General features: G+C 34.4%; 2 protein-coding genes across 3 annotated transcripts in view; one reads left to right on the top strand and one right to left on the bottom strand.

Moving 5' to 3' along the window:
- Positions 1 to 400: 400 nt before the first annotated feature.
- LOC141459952 (regulator of telomere elongation helicase 1 homolog) lies at positions 401 to 18763 on the top strand. Its single transcript, XM_074139514.1, has 9 exons — positions 401 to 562; positions 4043 to 4107; positions 4189 to 4351; positions 4467 to 4721; positions 4837 to 5073; positions 14772 to 14951; positions 15177 to 15377; positions 15841 to 15988; positions 18452 to 18763. Exons 1-9 carry the CDS (start codon positions 422 to 424, stop codon positions 18529 to 18531), a joined length of 1470 nt encoding a protein of 489 aa, XP_073995615.1. The 5' UTR covers positions 401 to 421; the 3' UTR covers positions 18532 to 18763.
- LOC141459953 (protein XRP2-like) overlaps positions 16353 to 19276 on the bottom strand; it is a 32101-nt gene continuing 29177 nt past the window's right edge. For both annotated transcript variants that reach the window (XM_074139515.1, XM_074139516.1), the window contains exon 8: positions 16353 to 16558. The gene's annotated coding sequence lies outside the window, so the exon portion shown is untranslated. The remainder of the gene's footprint in view (positions 16559 to 19276) is intronic.

Here is a 19276-nt window from a genome sequence, read left to right as displayed (position 1 = left end):
GGATTCCCACGCGGAGGTCCCGGGTTCGTATCCAGCTGCTGACACTTAGATTTTCCCTTCCTAGGAGCTCCGGGCGCCGATAACCTCAGATGTTGACGCACCTTAAATCATTAAAAAATAATAATAATTTTCATGAATAAATTATCATTCTAGTCGAAATTTTATGTAGATGTGGTTGTTTAGTTTAATACCTTTTATTACAATCAATAAGTTAAATGGCTCCTACATTTTACTAAACAAATATTTTGTATATGTAAATTGTATTATGTAATTTTTTTTTAAAAGTATTGATGAAGGAATAATTATAAGAAAGTAAGTGTTATTTTATGAACACTTTTAATTGTACATATTCATTGTATATAGCTGGCAAAATAGGACATTTTGAAAATTAAGATTTGTTTATTTATTTTTTTTATCCAGGATGGCGAAAGTTTTGGACAGTGGGGTGCATAGCATGATCCTGACCAGCGGTACGCTGGCCCCACTGGCAGCCACCATCCGCGAATTAAATATTGGTAACCCAATAATTCTGGAATCTCCACATATCATCAGTCCTGATCAGGTCTCTATTTCAAGTGTTTTGTTGTTTAGTAATTCAGTTGAGTCCTTTCTATACGTTGAATCAGTAATCATTACTAATCTCTATGCGGGTCGACAGCACTCCGTAAAATTTTACCACTTTATTCTTGTTGTTAAAAATGTGTATAATTTTTAAATAATGTCTAGTTGAAAATTGAAAGCCTTCTATTTCAGCCTTGAAAAGTTATATTTTATTTTCTTCTTTCTCAAGACATTTCAACTCTTCAAAACTTATGTTCATCTACATTAGGGGTAGTCAACCTTTTTATACCTACCGCCTACTTTTGTATATCTCTGGTAGTACTAAAATTTTCTAACCTCCCCGGTTTCACAGTAAAAGTGAGTTATAAAGTAGAAAAACTTTACTTTATAAAATTTATAAAGCAGAGTTGCAGCAAGTTAAGACATATAATAATAATTACTTAAATACTTTATGTTGGACTTCCGCGAAGTTTGGCAGAATAAATTTTTATAAAACAACTTACTGTAGTTAAATCTATCTTTTTATTTACACTATGCACACATAAAAGCATGAAGACTGATGAAAATATATTTAGTTGTTTTAATTATTAATGAGATCCCTAACGCTGTGGCTGCGGAACAATGGATATCTGGCTCAATTTACGGAGGAAGGTCCCCTCTTTCGGAAATATTCAGAAGGTTACTTTTTTTTGTTATAATGTGATTAACAGCACTTAAATCTGATTCCACAAGATATGCGTTAAGGAAAGGCGTCAATAAACTATCACTTTCCACATATTTGATATAAGATAGGCATTTTTTATTTTGGTTTTCATATCCAATTTATGATTACTTTCTTCCTCATATTTAATTTCCAACAGTTCTTCTTGACTATTTGTATCAGCCTGTTCAAAGGATTTTTCATTCAGTCATACACTTCAATTTCAAAATATTTTCAAATTGTTTTTCATTCTATTGATGTCTCCTTTCTATTCTATTCATGTCCAATTTAAGTTAGTTGAGGTGGCTACTGAATCTGCCAATATCCTCTCGAGTTAAATTTTTTATGGATGGTAATTCAAGAAACTGATGAAATCCTCTCTTCAATAGATTATAACGAAGTAGTTCAAGTTTATCAATAAATTGTGATACAATACTTTGTCAACTTATAAGAGTTTTTTTAGCTGCAAATTGACTTATAAAATCTGTTGAAAATATCTGCCAAATAAAAGACATCATTCTTTACTGTTCTTAACTGTTGACACAGATCGGTCTCATTATTACTTTCAAAAATTTGTATGACATCAGCATGTAATTCATTACAAAGCCAAAGATGTATCCTTTGGCACCCACCGAACTTCTGTGTTCAAAAGTAACGTATTAATAATCTTCTAATAATAACTAAAAGTAATAATCTTCATTATTGCCCTGTCACAGCTGTAATAGAACATACTATTCTTCTTTGTGATGGATTTAATCTTGTTTACGGTTCGAATTATTATTATAGTTAATGATGAATGGAGACTTATTCTTCGTTGTTTTGCTACAAGATTAAGCAACAAATCTTCGATAACGACTTACCGTTGATGGTGCTGCAATTGTAGCGCAAGCAACAATATTATTCAAAGGAATATTGTTTTTTTGTTAAGTATGATTTCAAAGTATTAAATACTTCCAATTACAAGGAAAATTAAAGAGTGTGGGACATTACTTGTAAGTTTTTTTTCCCCCCAACATTAACTGCCATTTCTACAATTCGTCGCTTTATTGTGGTATCGCTTAGGGGCAACGTTTTTAAAATTTGAGGTATTTCTTGATGTATGAGATGTTTCCTGATAAGATAAATTCTTCTATAGAGGCTTATTTATGTTGGAGGATTATTTAAAAGCTTTAATATTTTAAAGCTTTTATACTTTTTTGCAATTAATTGTGAAATGCGATAAGCAGCAATTAATCTATCTTCGTTCGCTGCATGTTAAAATGATGCAATGATTGTTGAACGATTTTGAAATTTTTTATATATTTCCTGAAAATATTCAATGGGCTTGCACTTATCATTTGGATGCTTTTAGAAAGATGTTCTCGCAATCGTCTTTGTTTCATTGCTTCATCGGATAATGTTTTATGATGTAATAAACGCATTGGTTGTAGTTTATTTACAACAGATTCTATGAAACCCATCTTTAAATACTCAGGCAAATATTTCTTTGTTTGAGACATGGGCTCACATATTTTGTTTGAAGCTGTAGGCAAGTGCCTTCAGATTTAACTACATATTGACCAGAGATAAATTACCGACTATGGCCAGTCTAATGTTAAGCGGTGGTAGCGCCATTTAGTTTCATTTACATAACGTGAACTAAACTTTGCGCGGGCGTTACAAATAGTATATTTTCAGAAATTTAAATATAAACTGTAAATAATGTTATAAAAACCTAATGGAAATGTTTTTAAATAATGCTATGAAAATTTTTTAAGCAATACTTTTAAAAGAAACCATTTCAATGTTTTTTAAAAGTCAATTATATTTTAATAAAAAAGGAATACGGATAAAACCCCTTGCGTCCACCATGAAAGCTGGAACTCTAGTGGGTGGTAGAGACCAGGTTGACTGCCACTGACTACATCCTACAAATTTTTTAGACTCACATTATTATATATTATCTTCTAAAAAATTTTAATTGGGATATTTTGCTCATCATTATGAATGGGTTGAATATAAAACCATTATAAGATTCTTTAAGTATAACATTCTTCCCAAACATTTGTTTTAAGCAATTTTTTAAATATAATTTGTACTAATTATCTAGTTTGTCCAAATTATTTTATAATATGGAATTTCTTTCTAATTCCACGACACTATCATAAGTGAGATTTGTGACCACGCTTTCTGCTTTAATCAAAAATATCTTGGTAACTTTCATTTGATGGCATTCTCTTCTTAAAACACGTTTCGTCCATAATTTTTCTCAGTTCCCATAATCAAGAACTCCGCTTTTATGTTTCGTGAACAAACATTTTCACGCTCATTTTGCTAATCAAAAAAAATAAATTTACTAGCTTAGGAAACTTACATGTAAAACAAAATCCGTACGTAATAAACATGGGATTAAAAATCGATCGCATGTGAAAAATTTCTGTTTTAAGTAACTTTAGGTAATATTATCTGTTGATATAAATTTTTCAGGTTAGAATTATTAAGGTGCCAGAACAGTAACGCAAGCGCAGTAAAAAAAATGTGTTTGGATTGGACCTCAACTTCAACTTTGTGGGTATAAATTAATAAAAATTTGGTTACCTGTCAGAATAAGAATAAAATGAAGCGGCTGGAGGAGTAGGATTAACAGGCGACCATGAGCTCTGTAATACTCCGGTTAGACCCAGTGGGCTCATATGTTTCCTAAGTCCACAGTGTTCAGCAATCCTTCTCTGACGAAGGACCTCACTGCCTGATTTGTTTCATGATTCAAAAATTTGAGTTTAAAATGAGTTTCGTTTCTAGGTGCTAGTGAATGTCGTTTGCAAAGGGCCAACCGGAGTGGAACTTAGGTCCTGCTACATGAACCGGTATATCTTCAGTTTGCAATACTTGTGCTACTTAGTTCCTTATAATATCTCACTAATAATTTGTTTGCTAACTGTTTTTAGAGACAATGATCAATACTGGAAAGAGATAGGATTATGTTTACAAAATTATTTGCGGATTATACCAGATGGTGTGTTAGCATTTTTTCCTTCGTATAGCGCTTTAAATAAGGCTGTGGAACATTGGAAATCGACAGGCTTGTGGGCCAAGCTACTCAATATTAAGGTAATTTTTACCGGGTGCAGTTAAGCCGGCCAGTTTGCTAGGAATTAGAAAATACATCTTTTATTGAAATTAGGTATTTCTTTCTGATCGGTTAGTTTCTTTTTTGGCATTGCAGTCCATCTACGTAGAGCCCACTCGCAAGCATGAGTTCAATGAAGTAATGGCCGACTACTGCCGTGCAGTGTCCGAGCGAAACGGACGTGGCGCTGTGCTCCTAGGCGTTTGTCGCGGCAAAGTGTCGGAAGGGCTTGACTTCATTAATGAGTATGGAAGAGCAGTATTGATATGCGGCCTGCCGTATCCGCCGTTGCTTGATCCCAAAGTCAAACTAAAGAAAATTTATCTTGATCAGACGAACAGAACCATAAAGGTTTGCACTATTTACTCACTGCAAGTGAACAATACAAACATGGAGAAAGTAACCCATGCATTCACGTCAGATTGTTGCTTTTGAAAGTTTTGCTGAACTTAATTTTGCTTTTCAGCTGATGTCCGGAGATTTGTGGTACCAACTGGAAGCTACAAGAGCTGTCAATCAGGCGATTGGCCGAGTAATCAGGCATGCCAAAGACTTCGGTGTCATCTTGCTTTGTGATGTTAAGTTTAATCAGAAATCAATATTAGATAATTTATCTAAGTGGCTGCAACCATTGATAACTAACAAATCGTTTGGTGCATCAGTAGCTAGTATTAAAAAATTTTTCAACGAAAACAATGACAGGGTAAGTAGTCTTGCTGTCCGAATATGCGTAATATTTAACAAACGATTGTTATATAATCGCTCTTGCCATATACTACGAGGCGGCTTGCTCACTGCCGCACTATTCAATATATCATACATCAACAATATAAGTCATATATCTTGAACTAAACATATACAAAGATGTAAATGATCCGAAAGAAAGTTACCTGCCATTTTACCGAAATTAAATTGGTATTAAATTAAATTAATTAAATTAAATTGTGACAAAAATTATAAAAATTTCTTGTCGAACTCTTACAACCTATCACCTAATGATTAGGCTATAAGTCGATTAAAGGTCATATTTGGATATGATTGAGAACGTATGAAAACATCAGGCCGTAACACTAAATTTATTCTATATTTTTTTAAACATGAAAAAATTGTAGGCTTACTATATATTTAAAAAAATATTGATAATTATAAAAGCAATTAAAACATCAAATCAATATCAAAACTAAAAATAATAAGCATAAATATAAATTTTATCGTAAATTATCACAAATAAAGTTTTATTGTAAATTTAGAAAACCGTAAAAAATGTTACGTATTAAAATCGTTTAATTATTTTTAATGAGAAGTATGTGCTTGTTTACCTTCACACAATAAATTAAATCTGGGATAAATATTTGTTTTTATTGACGTTAAAGTTGAAGATGATGATTCTCATATGTGGTGCAACTGTCAAAAAAACATTCAATGCTTCGTCAGAGATTATTGGATATTATTTTTTAACTCTATTATTTAATATGATAAAAACATTACTTCATTTTTCAAATCAACCAATCGTTTTAAAGTTCGCCCTCTTGAGTGCCATCTTACTTCTGTGTGATATAATAAACCTTTCATAATCAGATCCCATATTATGGCATAAGTTTGCAAAAAGACGACTATTATTATTTAAATTAATTGATTATTGATTGAATCGCATTTTGTAATACTGAGTTTAGGTCTACTGAGATTTGTTTTATTGCAAGAGTTCTCTATGAATAATACAATGGGTGAATGCAATTTGGTTATTACCTTCTGCTTTAAGTCTCCCTACAAATGCAACATTTTTTCCTGTCATGGCTGCACCACCATCAGTACAAACACCAACGCAGTTACCCCATCCCAATCCCCCTGGTTTAAAAAACTTATCCACTTTTAGGAATATGTCTTTCCCAGTTGTATGACCTTCCAATGCCCAGCAAAGTAGCAAGTCTTCATATACATTATCATCGTGACAATATCCTACAAATACTGACAATTGAGCTGAATCTTGAATGTCTTTGGACTCATCAAGCTGTATGGCAAATTTTGAGCCTTGTTTAATCCTTTCCATTAAATGTTGAAACAAGTCCTCAGCAATTTCTGTAATCCGTTTACAAACTGTATCATTTGATAATGGAATTTTACGTAGTTCATCTGCACACTTTTTTCCATGAATCAACTCAGTAACTTTAACTGCTACGGGCAATACAAGTTCCTCACCAATTGTAAAAGGTTTTTTCGCTTTCGTTGTTAAAAACGATACTTCATAGGATGCTAATAAGTACTGGACCGTTTTTTTTTTTTGGATCTCTCAAAAGCCTTTCAAAATATTCGGCTGTTTTATTGAGTGGGTAGGATGCTTCGTTTTAAAATGCCTTTTTAATTTTGTGGGCTTCATGCTGTCATCAGCCAAAGTTTTGTTGCAGATTAAACTAAGCGGTTGCTGTTTATTGTGATAATTATTAAAAGTAAACCCGTATCGCAGAAATAATTCATTGTATGTTCTTTTTTATTATAATCTGGCTCTTTTCTTTTATTTTCGACTTATTTTTCGATGTACTCGAAGTCGCTTTGGTTTCTTCTTTTTCAGATTCAGTTTCTTAGCTTGATTTAGCCACTTATCCATTTTAGAGTACAAATTCAAACTAAAATAAATCGTGAATAAGTAAGGATGTTTTTAATTTGTATGAAACGTAGAACTTTATAGCCATTAACATTTACCGTGTATTTAAAAGAGTAATGGACACTGTGCAATTGGGCTAAACCTAAACTTCATTAAAAAGTGTACAGTCACAGAACAACAAACTTATACTTCATTTGCACGGTATCTTTGAAAGGATCACTACAACATATATCCCCACTACTTCGTGAACGTTCGTGACTTAATAAAGTAAACCAAATAAACTTGTTTTTTCTATTTACTTGTTATTAAAATGTTAATAATTGAATTAATTTATCAGTTCACAATGTAACCCAGCGAACTGCTGTTTCCGCTTTCTCGCTTTCGCAGCGCGTCTGCATTCTCCGTGATTTCTCCCTAAAGCTAGGCTATTGTTCTCTCGCTCTCGCACACTCACACATGCACACTTTCTCTCTTTCACCCAAACCAGGAAGGGCATGGTTAAATAATAAATGGAGACAATTAATAGATAAAATGAACAAAACTTTATTCCGTAACTAAAAGATTACCAAATATAACAGAAACGCATTATCTTCTCTTTTGTCAACCTACCAGTACTATTAACGAACTATTTACAATAACATCAACCTATAAGACAGTAGCATTAATATACCTAGAGGTAACCCCACTAACCAGATCGTGTGAATGAGGTACTGACACACAGACATGCAAGCTCACCTTTACTTGACAATTTAGCTCTCTGCTTGCGACTGCACTAGACTATGGCTGCCCTACGTCTGTCCAGTCCGTCACTCACAGGCCAGCACCTCCACTACCACTCTTATTTTTTTTTTATTATTATTTATTATTTATGGGACATACCCCATACAAATGAAGACTGGTCAAATATAGTGAACAACATGGTAAGAAAAAAGAGACCAGAATATATAAATAATACAATAACAGTAAAACATAAAATCTAGAGTAATAACAGTAAATATACAGCACACTGCATTGTATCCATATTTTAAGTAGCAGATGTATAAATTATGAATACAAGAATATAAACGGACAAAAAGTGGCGATATAAGTATGTAATCAATCTCTCACACTGTAAACTATTCATTTAGTATAAATGATCGTGTTTTGAGGCAATTAATTGTAAAGAGGTATAATTGTTTAATTTCATTTTTCGCACCTAAAAACAAACACATTGTGGAACTGCTCCATTGATACATTCTTAACCTGCAGTATGTACTGATTACGAAGAGATTCGTAAACCGGACAAACTACTATTAAGTGGTACAAATCTTCCGCATCATTACGCCCGCATATTGTGCATATTTCCTTAGGTTTTATTAGGTGTGTGACATTTTTCACTGACAATTTGATCTGGTAATTGCCCGAAAGCCTCAATTGTGTGACTAGTTTCACTATACCAAATGGCAAATTCAATTCGCTAGAATATTGGCAGACCGAACTTGTGGCAAGTATATCGTTGTAAATAGGGCTGTACTTTGCTGAGTGCATTAGATCTAGGTCTTTTGACTTTTGGAATTCCTTATATCTATTTAATGTTCCAGCGATAGAGTTTTTAAAGGCTGTGGGGTCTCTTTCAAGAAGGATGTCATTTGAGCCAATCAGACTCAATAAATAATTCATCTGCGAAAACCAGTTGTACTTTATCGAGGGTTTATGACTAAAATGGATATGTTTTAGCTTCAAAAAGCACAACTTAGGAAGTCTATGGTCTTGCATCTCAAGGAGCTTGCAGATCCAGAACAGCGCTGATTTGACCACATTATAACTGGAGTTAAGCAGATCAAACTCAGTTCGGATAAGCCAGGCAGGAGTACTTTTATTCAATGAAAAAAGCTTTTTGTAGAACTCCAGGTGCGCTTTTTCTATTTCAGATAGATATCTCAACCCCCAGATTTCAACCCCGTAAAAGAGAGTACTCATGGAGATAGCATCATTGACCCTACTTCTACATTCCATTGATCTAAATTTACCCTTGCGGCATACTTCTAACACTGAGCCAACAGCAGATGAGGCCCTAGATGCGGCTAATTTGGAAGCGAGGTGGAACAAACCAGAATTTGAGAATCTAATTCCCAAGTAGTCGAAAGCTGATACAACTTCCACCACCTCACCCAAATAATACAATTTTTTTATCTTTTTTGGTCGGCCTTTATGGAAGTGTATAATTTTTGTCTTAGCTGTATTTACTTCCAGATGATTAATACTGGCATAGCAGGCAAGGATTTCAAGCTTTTTCACTAAGTCAGGCATCGAATCAGCAAAAAACACGCTATCGTCCGCATATAGCGAAAGAAGTATATCTTTACCTGGGGAAATTGGGATGCCAGAGGCACCTCTCGCTCTAAAGAATTCCTCTATATCACTTGTAAAGAGGCTAAACAAGTACCCAGACAGGACTTCGCCCTGCAGCACCCCTTTAGTGACAGGTACCTCATCGGATACAATCCCACCACTTTTAACTCGTAATGTTGCATTATCATAGATACTTTTAAGTATCCTTATTAACTTTCCACTTATGCCCATTTGACTCAACTTGTGCCATAGTCTGCTATGGTTCACAGAATCGAATGCCTTCCTATAATCTACAAAGATGACGAATAGATCAGATTTTCTGTAGTCCAATTTGAGTTGAATCATGGTATTTAAAACAAACAGGTTGTCTACACATGAGCGCCCTTTTCTAAAGCCACACTGGCTTTCAGGCAAAGCAAACACACTCTCATCCCATACAATCAATCTTTCCAATATTATCTGGGTGAATATTTTTAATATAACACACAGCAAAGAAATCGGTCTATAGTTATCCGGCATTGTTTTATCACCTTTCTTATATATCATAGAAACTATAGATTTCGCCCAAATATCAGGAACTTTTTCCTGTTCGAGAACTTTGTTAAAGAGGTGGACCAGATATAATTGCCAATTCTGAGGAAGGTTTTTAAAATATTCATTAGGTAGTCTGTCCTGGCCAGGCATCTTGCCACCCTTCAGTTTAAATAGTGAACGTTGTAATTCCTCTAATGAAATGGGTCCGTCAAGGACTGGACAGGACACACTAAAAACCAATTCATCACCTATGTTTGCCTCTCCATAATAATTCCCAAAGTAGATCATCCATTGTTCCAAACTAACGTAATTCGAATAGATTTTCTTAGATCTGAATTTGTTTACATTACTCCAAAATAATTTGCTATTTCTACAGTTACTAAGATTTATCATCAATTCTTTTTCATAGTTATCTTTTTTCATTTTAACTAAGTTTTTATATTGCTTTTTGGAACTCATGTAATCCACTTTAAGAACATCATCATAGCCACTCTTTTTAAATAATTTAAAGTTGATTTTCATAACAATTTTAGCATTTTTACACTCCAAATCATACCAGGGATGGTAATTATTATAAGTTTTATTTAAACTGATTTTCTTCTTCAATGAAAGGTTTAGAGAGTTCGCAGTTTCGTTAAATGCAGAAACTAAATTAGTGTATAAATCATTTATATTTTGGTTAATGTTGCCTACTTTAGGGGAATGCTTTAAACTGTCTGTGAATAGCGTGGCCCTCGCAGGATCCCACAGGAGTACATCCTTAGTTATTATTTCATTCGATTTATCTCTTTTGGCTTTTCTTAAACAATAGTTAAGGAATACAGTTACAGGAACACTACCACTCTTATGAACCTCTGTTTATGTTTACTGTCACTCCTCAGTTCACCTTTAAACCCCCTCATACTTCGCTATATTTTTTCCCTCTATTTTTAACCCTTTACAACAATATATTTCCGCGACCCCTCAAGGGGCCGCGACCCATAATTTAAGAAGCAATTAAGCAATTAATTCAATTAAGGGCACTTTTGGGGAGGGGTGATTGAACTTCCCTATAAAATGCCATTTTTGGTCCAGAAACTTATATTGCCAAAATTCCGACTATTTTTTGGTGATTTTCTTGAAAATTTTGTTTGCTTTTATTGTTGATGTAACAGTGCAGTGTAAATAGTTGCTATGTTTATGTTTGCAGCTGTGTATTTTATTTGTAAATGGATTTTGTTTATTATTTTGTCATTCTGAGTTGGGACTTGCTGGAAGTGAGACAAGGTTTAACTATTTTGAAAAGCTTGTGTTGCCTCTTGCTGACCTGCGAGTTTTCTCGTCTGCGGCCCTGCCGTAACTTATGTTTGGTAATACATTAAACAATTTATTAAAGAATTTGTATGGTGAATCTCTTCTGATTAATGGTAAGATTGGCTAGCGTTACTTTAGCTTAGTTCAAATAGTTTATTGGTCTTATCCCGCTGTGAGTGTGTGTGTGCGTGCGTGTATGATCATTGCTACAAGTAAGTGAGAATTAGGAAGAGTCAGCGGCTGGCCTACATTAACATAAATACTTACATACAAATAGATGTATAACCTTTACTTAATTAATTTTTCTAGGAAAATTCGTTTCAGTTCTCGGAGTTAGGTTAGGCTTCCCTTTGCAGTTGTTTTTTCAGTATAGTAATATAGTTTACAAACTGTACATTAAAACTGTCCGGTAGGACAGTTGTATAAGGGTTGATCATCAAAAACTGCAGGAAAAAGCGTAACGTTGAAAAACACCCAACTTTGACAATTTTTTTCTCTTTTTCTATAAAAGATAAAATTCCCAAATTTTCTTTATAATGTAGGGCAAATCCTCCTTTATAACTGTAATTTTTTTGCAACAATCTAGATCTGATAGATTTTGAGAAAAAAGTTGCCGAAAATGTGCAAAAACGGCATTTTCAAAAATTGTTGTTGTTCTTGTTCTTGTTGTTGTTGTTGTTGTTGTTACCTTTTTTGTAAACTGCGTAGCGCCTAAACGCGTGAACCGATTTTCATGAATGAGGTGTCATTCGATTCGGAATTTTATGTAGATGTGCCTTTTGGGGGTCTCGACTCTGTACATCGAATGGGAGAGGAGCTAGCCCCCTTTATGTAAGGCCCCCTCCAAAATTATTATTACTAATTACTCTGTAAATCTTGGCCCGATTTTGATAAAATTTAGTAGGATGATAGGGTTAGGGCTCCCCTACATAACATTAAAGCGACGATCTAATCTTACACTTGTTAAGGGGAAGTATAGCAGTCGTTTCAAATTATCGACACGTGAACTGATTTTCATGAATAAAGTGTCATTCGAATCGAAATTTTGTACAGATTTGCATTTTAAAAGTCTCGACGCTACGCCTCATAAGGAGGGGAGTTTGCCCCACCCAAGTAAAGCCCTTTCTAAAACTATTATTACCAATATTTCCATAACGCTTAGTCCGATTTTGATAAAATTTAGCACGAAGAAGTGATTAAAGGTCCTCTACGTGGCAGTGAAGTGCCATCATGCTCTTACACCTACTAAGAGGAAGTCTTGCAACTGTTAAAATTATCAATGGGTGAACCGATTTACATCAATGAATTGTCGTTCGATTCAAAATCTTTGCCTCTTTGCCTTTTTGGGAGAAGTACTGTATTCGCAGTTTGTTTTTCTTACTCCTCTTAAAAGGAAGTACTGAAATCGCAGTTTAATTTTGCTAGTTACGTACAAATACCTTCCTATTTTATTCAAAACGCTTTCTCAAAAAAATTGTTATTGAGGATGGCAACTATAATCATTCTTTATAAAGATCTCTCCAGTGGTAGTTACGGTTCCGACTTAACAACTTTTCAGGTTATAATGATAGAATTGCTTATTCCAAATTTTAAACAAATCTGTAAAGCAGATATGTAACTTCGCAAAATAGACAAAAATGAAAATCTATCCAAAAGGTACAAAAATCTCCTTAACAAAAACTTACAGTTTTAAAAGTTAAGTATAAGGGTTGATTAAACGCCAAAAGGTACACAAATCAGCTAGTACCCAACATTTCATTCATGCTTAGTTCATATAATTTAAGTAATTTTGCTGCATTAACTTTTCCTTCACATTTTTTAGAATTTATTAGATGTCACAGACCCTTATGCTGGCCAGTTCATTCATAATATTATTTTGTTATAATTATGATAAAATGTATATTATATCCGTTTTTAAATAGGTACTTTATTTTAACTCTATTCCGAATTATTCTTCGGATTTAGCTTTAATTTGCCCTTTATTCTGAGATGTCACATATATACGATATATGCAAAAGTAGAAAAAGACAAAGTTAGAGTCGGCTACTGTTTAAATTTGAATCACGGATTTAAAAGAATATTTCAGTGTTGAATTCGTTTTACCGAAATATTCGTGAGCACAAATAACACACAGTTAATAACAAGTAGATTATTCAACAATAATGATTCATTTCTCAATTGTAATTTAATTTAGACCCCCTAATTTTACTTATAGTAAAATACTGGAACAATTAGATGTCCTAAACGTATGCATATCTCATTTATTTCATATTACATGTATACAACATTGTGAGAAGAACAGCTCCATTTAGAATGTAATTGAAGAAAACCATATTATTTGCGATAAAGCCAGATAATTATTACCTTTAATTATAAACGTTTGGCTACTACATAAAATAACAATTACTTTAATCGAAGAATGAACTTAAACAGACGATTTAAAAAAATAAATAAAATAAAATAAATAAATAAAATAAACAAAATCATTGATGTATGTTGATGTAAGCATTTTTTCAAAAAGTTTTTGAATTTTTTAACCTGTAATTAAAAGTTTGATTATTATAGATTAATAGATATTAAAGTCAATCTACAGTGCTACTTGAACAAATATTTTGTAGATAAATATGGCCAGCATAAGGGTCTGTGACATCTAATAAATTCTAAAAAATGTGAAGGAAAAGTTAATGCAGCAAAATTACTTAAATTATATGAACTAAGCATGAATGAAATGTTGGGTACTAGCTGATTTGTGTACCTTTTGGCGTTTAATCAACCCTTATACTTAACTTTTAAAACTGTAAGTTTTTGTTAAGGAGATTATTAGTAAGAATTAAACATTATTCAATTATTCGGAGTTTGATAAAAATGTATGAGTTAGAATCTTGCTAAAAGAAATTCGTGTGAGTGTTCCCACCAGATTTATTTGTTTATATGTTTCTAATTTAATAACCATTTATTTTTTCCCTTTATATCTTTTGATTATTTAAAATTTAGTTTAAAAATTTGATACTTTCCTGGTACACCCACATTGAGCAAAGTTTTGGTCAACCGCAAATTTTACTTCTCTGCATCCTATTTGTATTAATATTACCACTGTATATAAATTTTAGAATCAGTATTGTTGAATTTAACTTGTGTTCTCTTACCGTTGAAGAAGTATCACTAATATAAGGGGAAGGGTAAAAAACAAGGATTTGAAACTTCCGAATTTTGAAATATTGATTGTTCTTGTCCTGAGTAATAACCAATGCAGCATTGTCATACTTATTCAATACATTCCGCAGTGTTTTTTCATATTTCATTCAATTTTTCACCAAATCAAAACCTAGTTCGTAAAGTAAAAAGAGAAAAAAACTTCCTACTTTTTTGGTCTTAAGCGGACATCTAAAGAGAACGCATTACCTTTCCAACTCCTTACTTTTCGGGAGAGCGTTCTCTCTGCAGTATCCTTTTAATTTTAGATCACTATAACATTAATAATTCCAATTTCGAAGATTGTAAGGTGAGGTGTAGTTAAAGAAAACAGCCTGAGTGTGTACTCACATTATTAAGTTTGCTTATGTACTAGTTGTTTTTATCAGTTAGCTAAAAAGTGAAAGTAAAAATTTCTTCTAAATCTAATGACCCTAAAATGTGTTAACCAGGTTCAAATGCCTTACTCTGGCCCAGATTTGGAAGAAGATAATTCGGCTTCGAGCTTGTGTCAGCCGTCTACCTCTAAACTAAAAGATGTAGAGATTGAAAGCGCCGAACCAGAACGCTTTCAGTCCCCGCGACCTCATGTTTCGTGCTTTACTTTTTTAGATGATGATGAAGATTGTGAGGTAAATATGGCCAAATAGAGTGAGATTATGCTGTATCTGCCCGAAATTGGTCATCATTCAGGCAGTGGTTCGTTTTAATCTGATTCTAGTTTGATCAGAATGTCGTGGCTGCTTGCAGTCAGTTCTTTTCTGCATTTTCATTAAGTTTTCTTATCAAAGTCATTTTTCATTTTAATTAGATGTGGCATCTTGTATTTGCTATTTGAAGTTACTATATTATTTCAGCGAGAAGAACCCACTGTGAATAAGGCTCGACATTGCTCCCTGCTGTCACAGCTAGCTGAACAGCCAATCATCCAGCCAGCAAAAAGGCGCAAATTAAAAATGAAACCTTTGGTATTCGAGGACTATTGCAGCGGCAGCGAAGATGCCATAGATATAGCACATGATAAAAGACTTAATGAAGCAAAAAATTTCTTATGTGAGGTATGATATTGTTATGTAAAGTCAAATGGTTAGTTTTTTTAATAGTGTAATAATTGATAATAATATTACCAAGAAAAAAAATATATATATAGTAACTTAGCTTTAATAAACATAAAAATAACTAACAATTACAGTGTGTGGTAAAAATGCTGTAAATCTAAAGCTTCCGTGCGCTCTTAACTGTGCTTTCACCACTTATGATTTGAATCAGGCCTGAGCAATCCTAGAACCTGAGCCCCAACACCTATTTCGTTTTTTCGAACATTCTTTGTTAAAGTAATGATGCAAAATCACCCGAATTTCTAGAGTCTACACGTGTAAACTACTAGACAGCCGTCATGTCAAGGGAGCTTTGGGAATGGATCCCCCCCATTCTCCAATCTAATCTATATTAAATCCACATAAAATTTACTCTTGTTATTGAAGTGAACTCAATTAAAATAGAGATCCATTTTGTTTGCAGATGAAAACAACTTTGGACGAGGAGAGTTATGGAATGTTTGCTAAAATCATGAGGACCTTTCACAAGGATTCTAACTTCGACGTGATGCTAAGCAAATTGACCACGCTGTTTCCCGTCACTGATACTTCATTCCGTAACGCTTTCCTTGGTGAGTACTTCGCAAAATTCTCTGTCAGTCTTTCTCGTAACGCTAAACTTACAGCAGGTTTTTGCCTGCAATTTTTTTAGAATGTGAATAAAATGATCGGGTTACAATCCTGCTAATATTGTGCCAGAGCAAAGGGCTGTTATGACAGAGTTCATACGCTGCCTCCACATTTTGTCCTGGAGCTTCTTATTAGGTTTCTTAGTATAGTTAAATAGGCAGGACTAAAAGAAGTGCTTTAACTAGGATGTCATATTAGTCTCTGGGAAGCAGTGGAATAGGCTTGTCAGTCAACACTCACGGTTGATTGGGTTCAGAATATTGGCTTCGCTTAGCAAAAAAAAAGGTCAAAATTTTAAACTTCCCATTGTTTTTAACATTCTTAATAAAAACTTTATTTCATTTGTCATATGTACAATTATTGTTTAAATATACAACGTTGTGCTGTGCTGGGCGTGCAGTAAGAGCGCTGGAGTAGAGCTTCTCTTCGTGTCCAACAGACCGCTCCTTATTCGCATTTCTGGCATTTTGAAAGCTGCTCTTCTCGCAGTTCATCTGATTGTTACGTTTATTCTGTAAGAACAGGAAATAATAATTATATAATTCAACGCCAATTGTCATTGGTCTCCTAACTGCAATTACATTTCTAATCTCTAAATTGTCAGTTGCAGTAACGTTAACTGTAATGACGTATACTCATACCGGGCAATGAGCCCAGGTGGTCCTACTACAGCTGCTCCATCTGAGGCTACCACTCAGCCTACTCATCACTAGCCCCTCAAAGATTTTGCTAAGAACTCACTTATTGGTACTAAGGATCTTCTCCAGAGATTTTAGAGAAGCAGTCTACTAATTTTATTTATCCTAATAATCACTATTGCATTGTAGTAATATTTACCAGCGAGTGGATAATTTGTAAATTTTTGCATGACTAAAATACCGAGTTTAAAGGAAATAGCGCGACTGGAAATGGGAATTTTCCGATGAGTTCTTTCATTTTCGGCGACTTTCTTGAAAATACATTATCTTGACTTTTTGATCTAAGGTACTAACAAATTACTTTAAAGGCTGCTACTATTTTGAAATAACTTCCAGGAATTCATTTTTTGGCAATTTCAGTGGAGAGGAAGAGTAACTTATCTCTAAAGACCATTTCACTGACCTCTAGGGTATTATCACCTGCTCCGTATTAGAATTAATTTAATTTTTTTTTTTAGAGGCAGTCCCCGAAACAGAACCCCACGGTATAGGGTACTCACTGCCCTCCTTTTCAATCCCCACTCCCTTTTTGTTACCGACCTCAACTGCCCGGCAAAAGAATTGACCTTCCTTCTTAGATCCCTGACAAGTGGCACAAAGATTAATTTCGCGCCCAAATCCACCCCCAAGTATATAATCTGTGACACCCAACACAGCCTATCGCCGCAGTATCTGACTACTGGCTGACGAGGAGGGGCAAGCGACCCCCTCACAACATTGCCACCGTCTTATTCGGAGCAACCCTTGCTTTATTGTGCTTACACCATGTGCGAACATAATTTAAGGCTGACGTCGCATTAGCCTCTATTGCGCCCTAATATTACCCCCTACCACGAGAACTAAATCGTCCGCGAACGCGACCTTACCCTGCAATCCCGGGACGTCACCAGCCAACAGATCGTCGAAAACGATATTCCACAGGATTGGTCCTGAAATAGAGCTCTGCGGACAACCCTGCGTATCGTTCCGAGAGACATTTTAATACTCCGATCGCACAAAAACTTCCCTATCCTGCAAAAATGAGATGTGTTATTTTCCTTCCTGACAAAATCTTTCCAACATCCAACCTTAGCACCATTCACCGCGGCGGTATACTTACTCCTTATCTGTCTATAGGTCTCCCAGACCAATCCTGAGGCCTCACACCGACACAGCCGACGCCGCAAACTCTGAAACCTTTTCCTCGCCCGAACAACCTTCCGACGGAGGGCAGTTATCTCAGTAGACCACCAGAGACCCCCCCCCCCGACGCCTATGCCCACTTGGCATCGAAACACTCGTTTGTAACCCTCAAAAGTAGTCCTACCCTAAAAAGCGGCCCTATTCTCAACCCCCAAGGACTCATCAGCCATTATTTAAATCCCAGAACCAAAGCTCTCCTCAAACCTATCCCAATTTGCACGTTTAAACTGGAAACGTTCAACGTCCTCATATTAGAATTAGAATTAAATTCTGAGTTTAAAGAGAATCGCTTGACTGGATGTGTGAATTTCTTGATCGATTACTTCTTAACTTTCGTAAACAGGCAGTAAATACTATAAATACTTACCGCTTTTGTATGAAATTATTTTCAATTAATTTTCTGATACTTCTTACATTTTGCAAAATATTTTATATTGTTGCCCATATTATAGGCAACTAACATTTAGAAAAAATTAAAATTTTGAAATAACTTGAAAATTCTAATTAATTTGTTCTTTGTTACAGATTGCAAAAAATTGTTGTCCGGTCCGCATTTGAAGAAGTTCGAAGAGTATTGCAGTATGATGAGCCTTGACTATACCTAATCGATGATCTTTGAATTATAGAGTTGCTAGATAATATATTTGTATATATATATATATATTTGTTGTTCAAAGCTTTAACGGTTTATTATTGTTTTAAGTTGGTAACATTGAAAGTCTATTGTTCCTATGATGCTGGCGTTTGTAAATAGAAAGAAATGGTGTTGTACCCACCACAGCACATGTGATGTTAATTTTTTTTATACCTTAATAAATAAAACATTTCAGATTTAGATTTCTCTCCTGTTCTTTGTAGTTTTTCCGTTGGCATTAGTAGTTGTTACAGACTCAGACATCTTGTTCGCGGGAGCTGAAGACCTCAGATGATGCGTCCACTCATATAGGAATCCAATGGAAGAGCCGAGTTTACTCTTCTCCAGGTGATTTTTACAGCTTAACACCTGCTCCCCTTCCACTTTATCAAACTCCACCTGCTGAGTGTGCAGCAGCTCTAGTTTCTTGCTCGTATGGCTGAAGGTTCGGTTTTTTAAAATTCGTTGGGCAACAAAAGTTTGCATAAAAAAAAATTTGTAATAGAAATTCCTACATTTTTTTAATTCTTTTGCAATCATATTCACGATGTAAAGCCTCCCGCAGGACGTCCGATCCTGCCTGGGCTTCTTTTTTTAATGATGTTACTTATTCTCCAAGGCAGAATTATTAGAAAAAAAGCTATGCTATTATTATATATTATTGTACTATATATTATTTGATAATATATCAAGTAAAGTGATCCCTATTTTGTCAG

This window comes from Rhodnius prolixus, unplaced genomic scaffold (genome assembly GCF_049639745.1).
Source record: "Rhodnius prolixus isolate KJV_2025 unplaced genomic scaffold, Rpr scaffold_35, whole genome shotgun sequence".
NCBI classification, from domain to species: domain Eukaryota; kingdom Metazoa; phylum Arthropoda; class Insecta; order Hemiptera; family Reduviidae; genus Rhodnius; species Rhodnius prolixus.
Note: the sequence above shows the minus strand (reverse complement) of the source record. Positions and strands in the feature narration are given on the sequence as shown.

Coding starts and splice junctions, on each gene's coding strand:
- LOC141459952 (XM_074139514.1), top strand. CDS start 422: ATGGCGAAAGTTTTGGACAGTGGGGTGCATAGCATGATCCTGACCAGC. Junction 5,074..14,771: donor TCAACGAAAACAATGACAGG/GTAAGTAGTCTT, acceptor TGTGTTAACCAG/GTTCAAATGCCTTACTCTGG. Junction 15,378..15,840: donor CAAAAAATTTCTTATGTGAG/GTATGATATTGT, acceptor TTTTGTTTGCAG/ATGAAAACAACTTTGGACGA.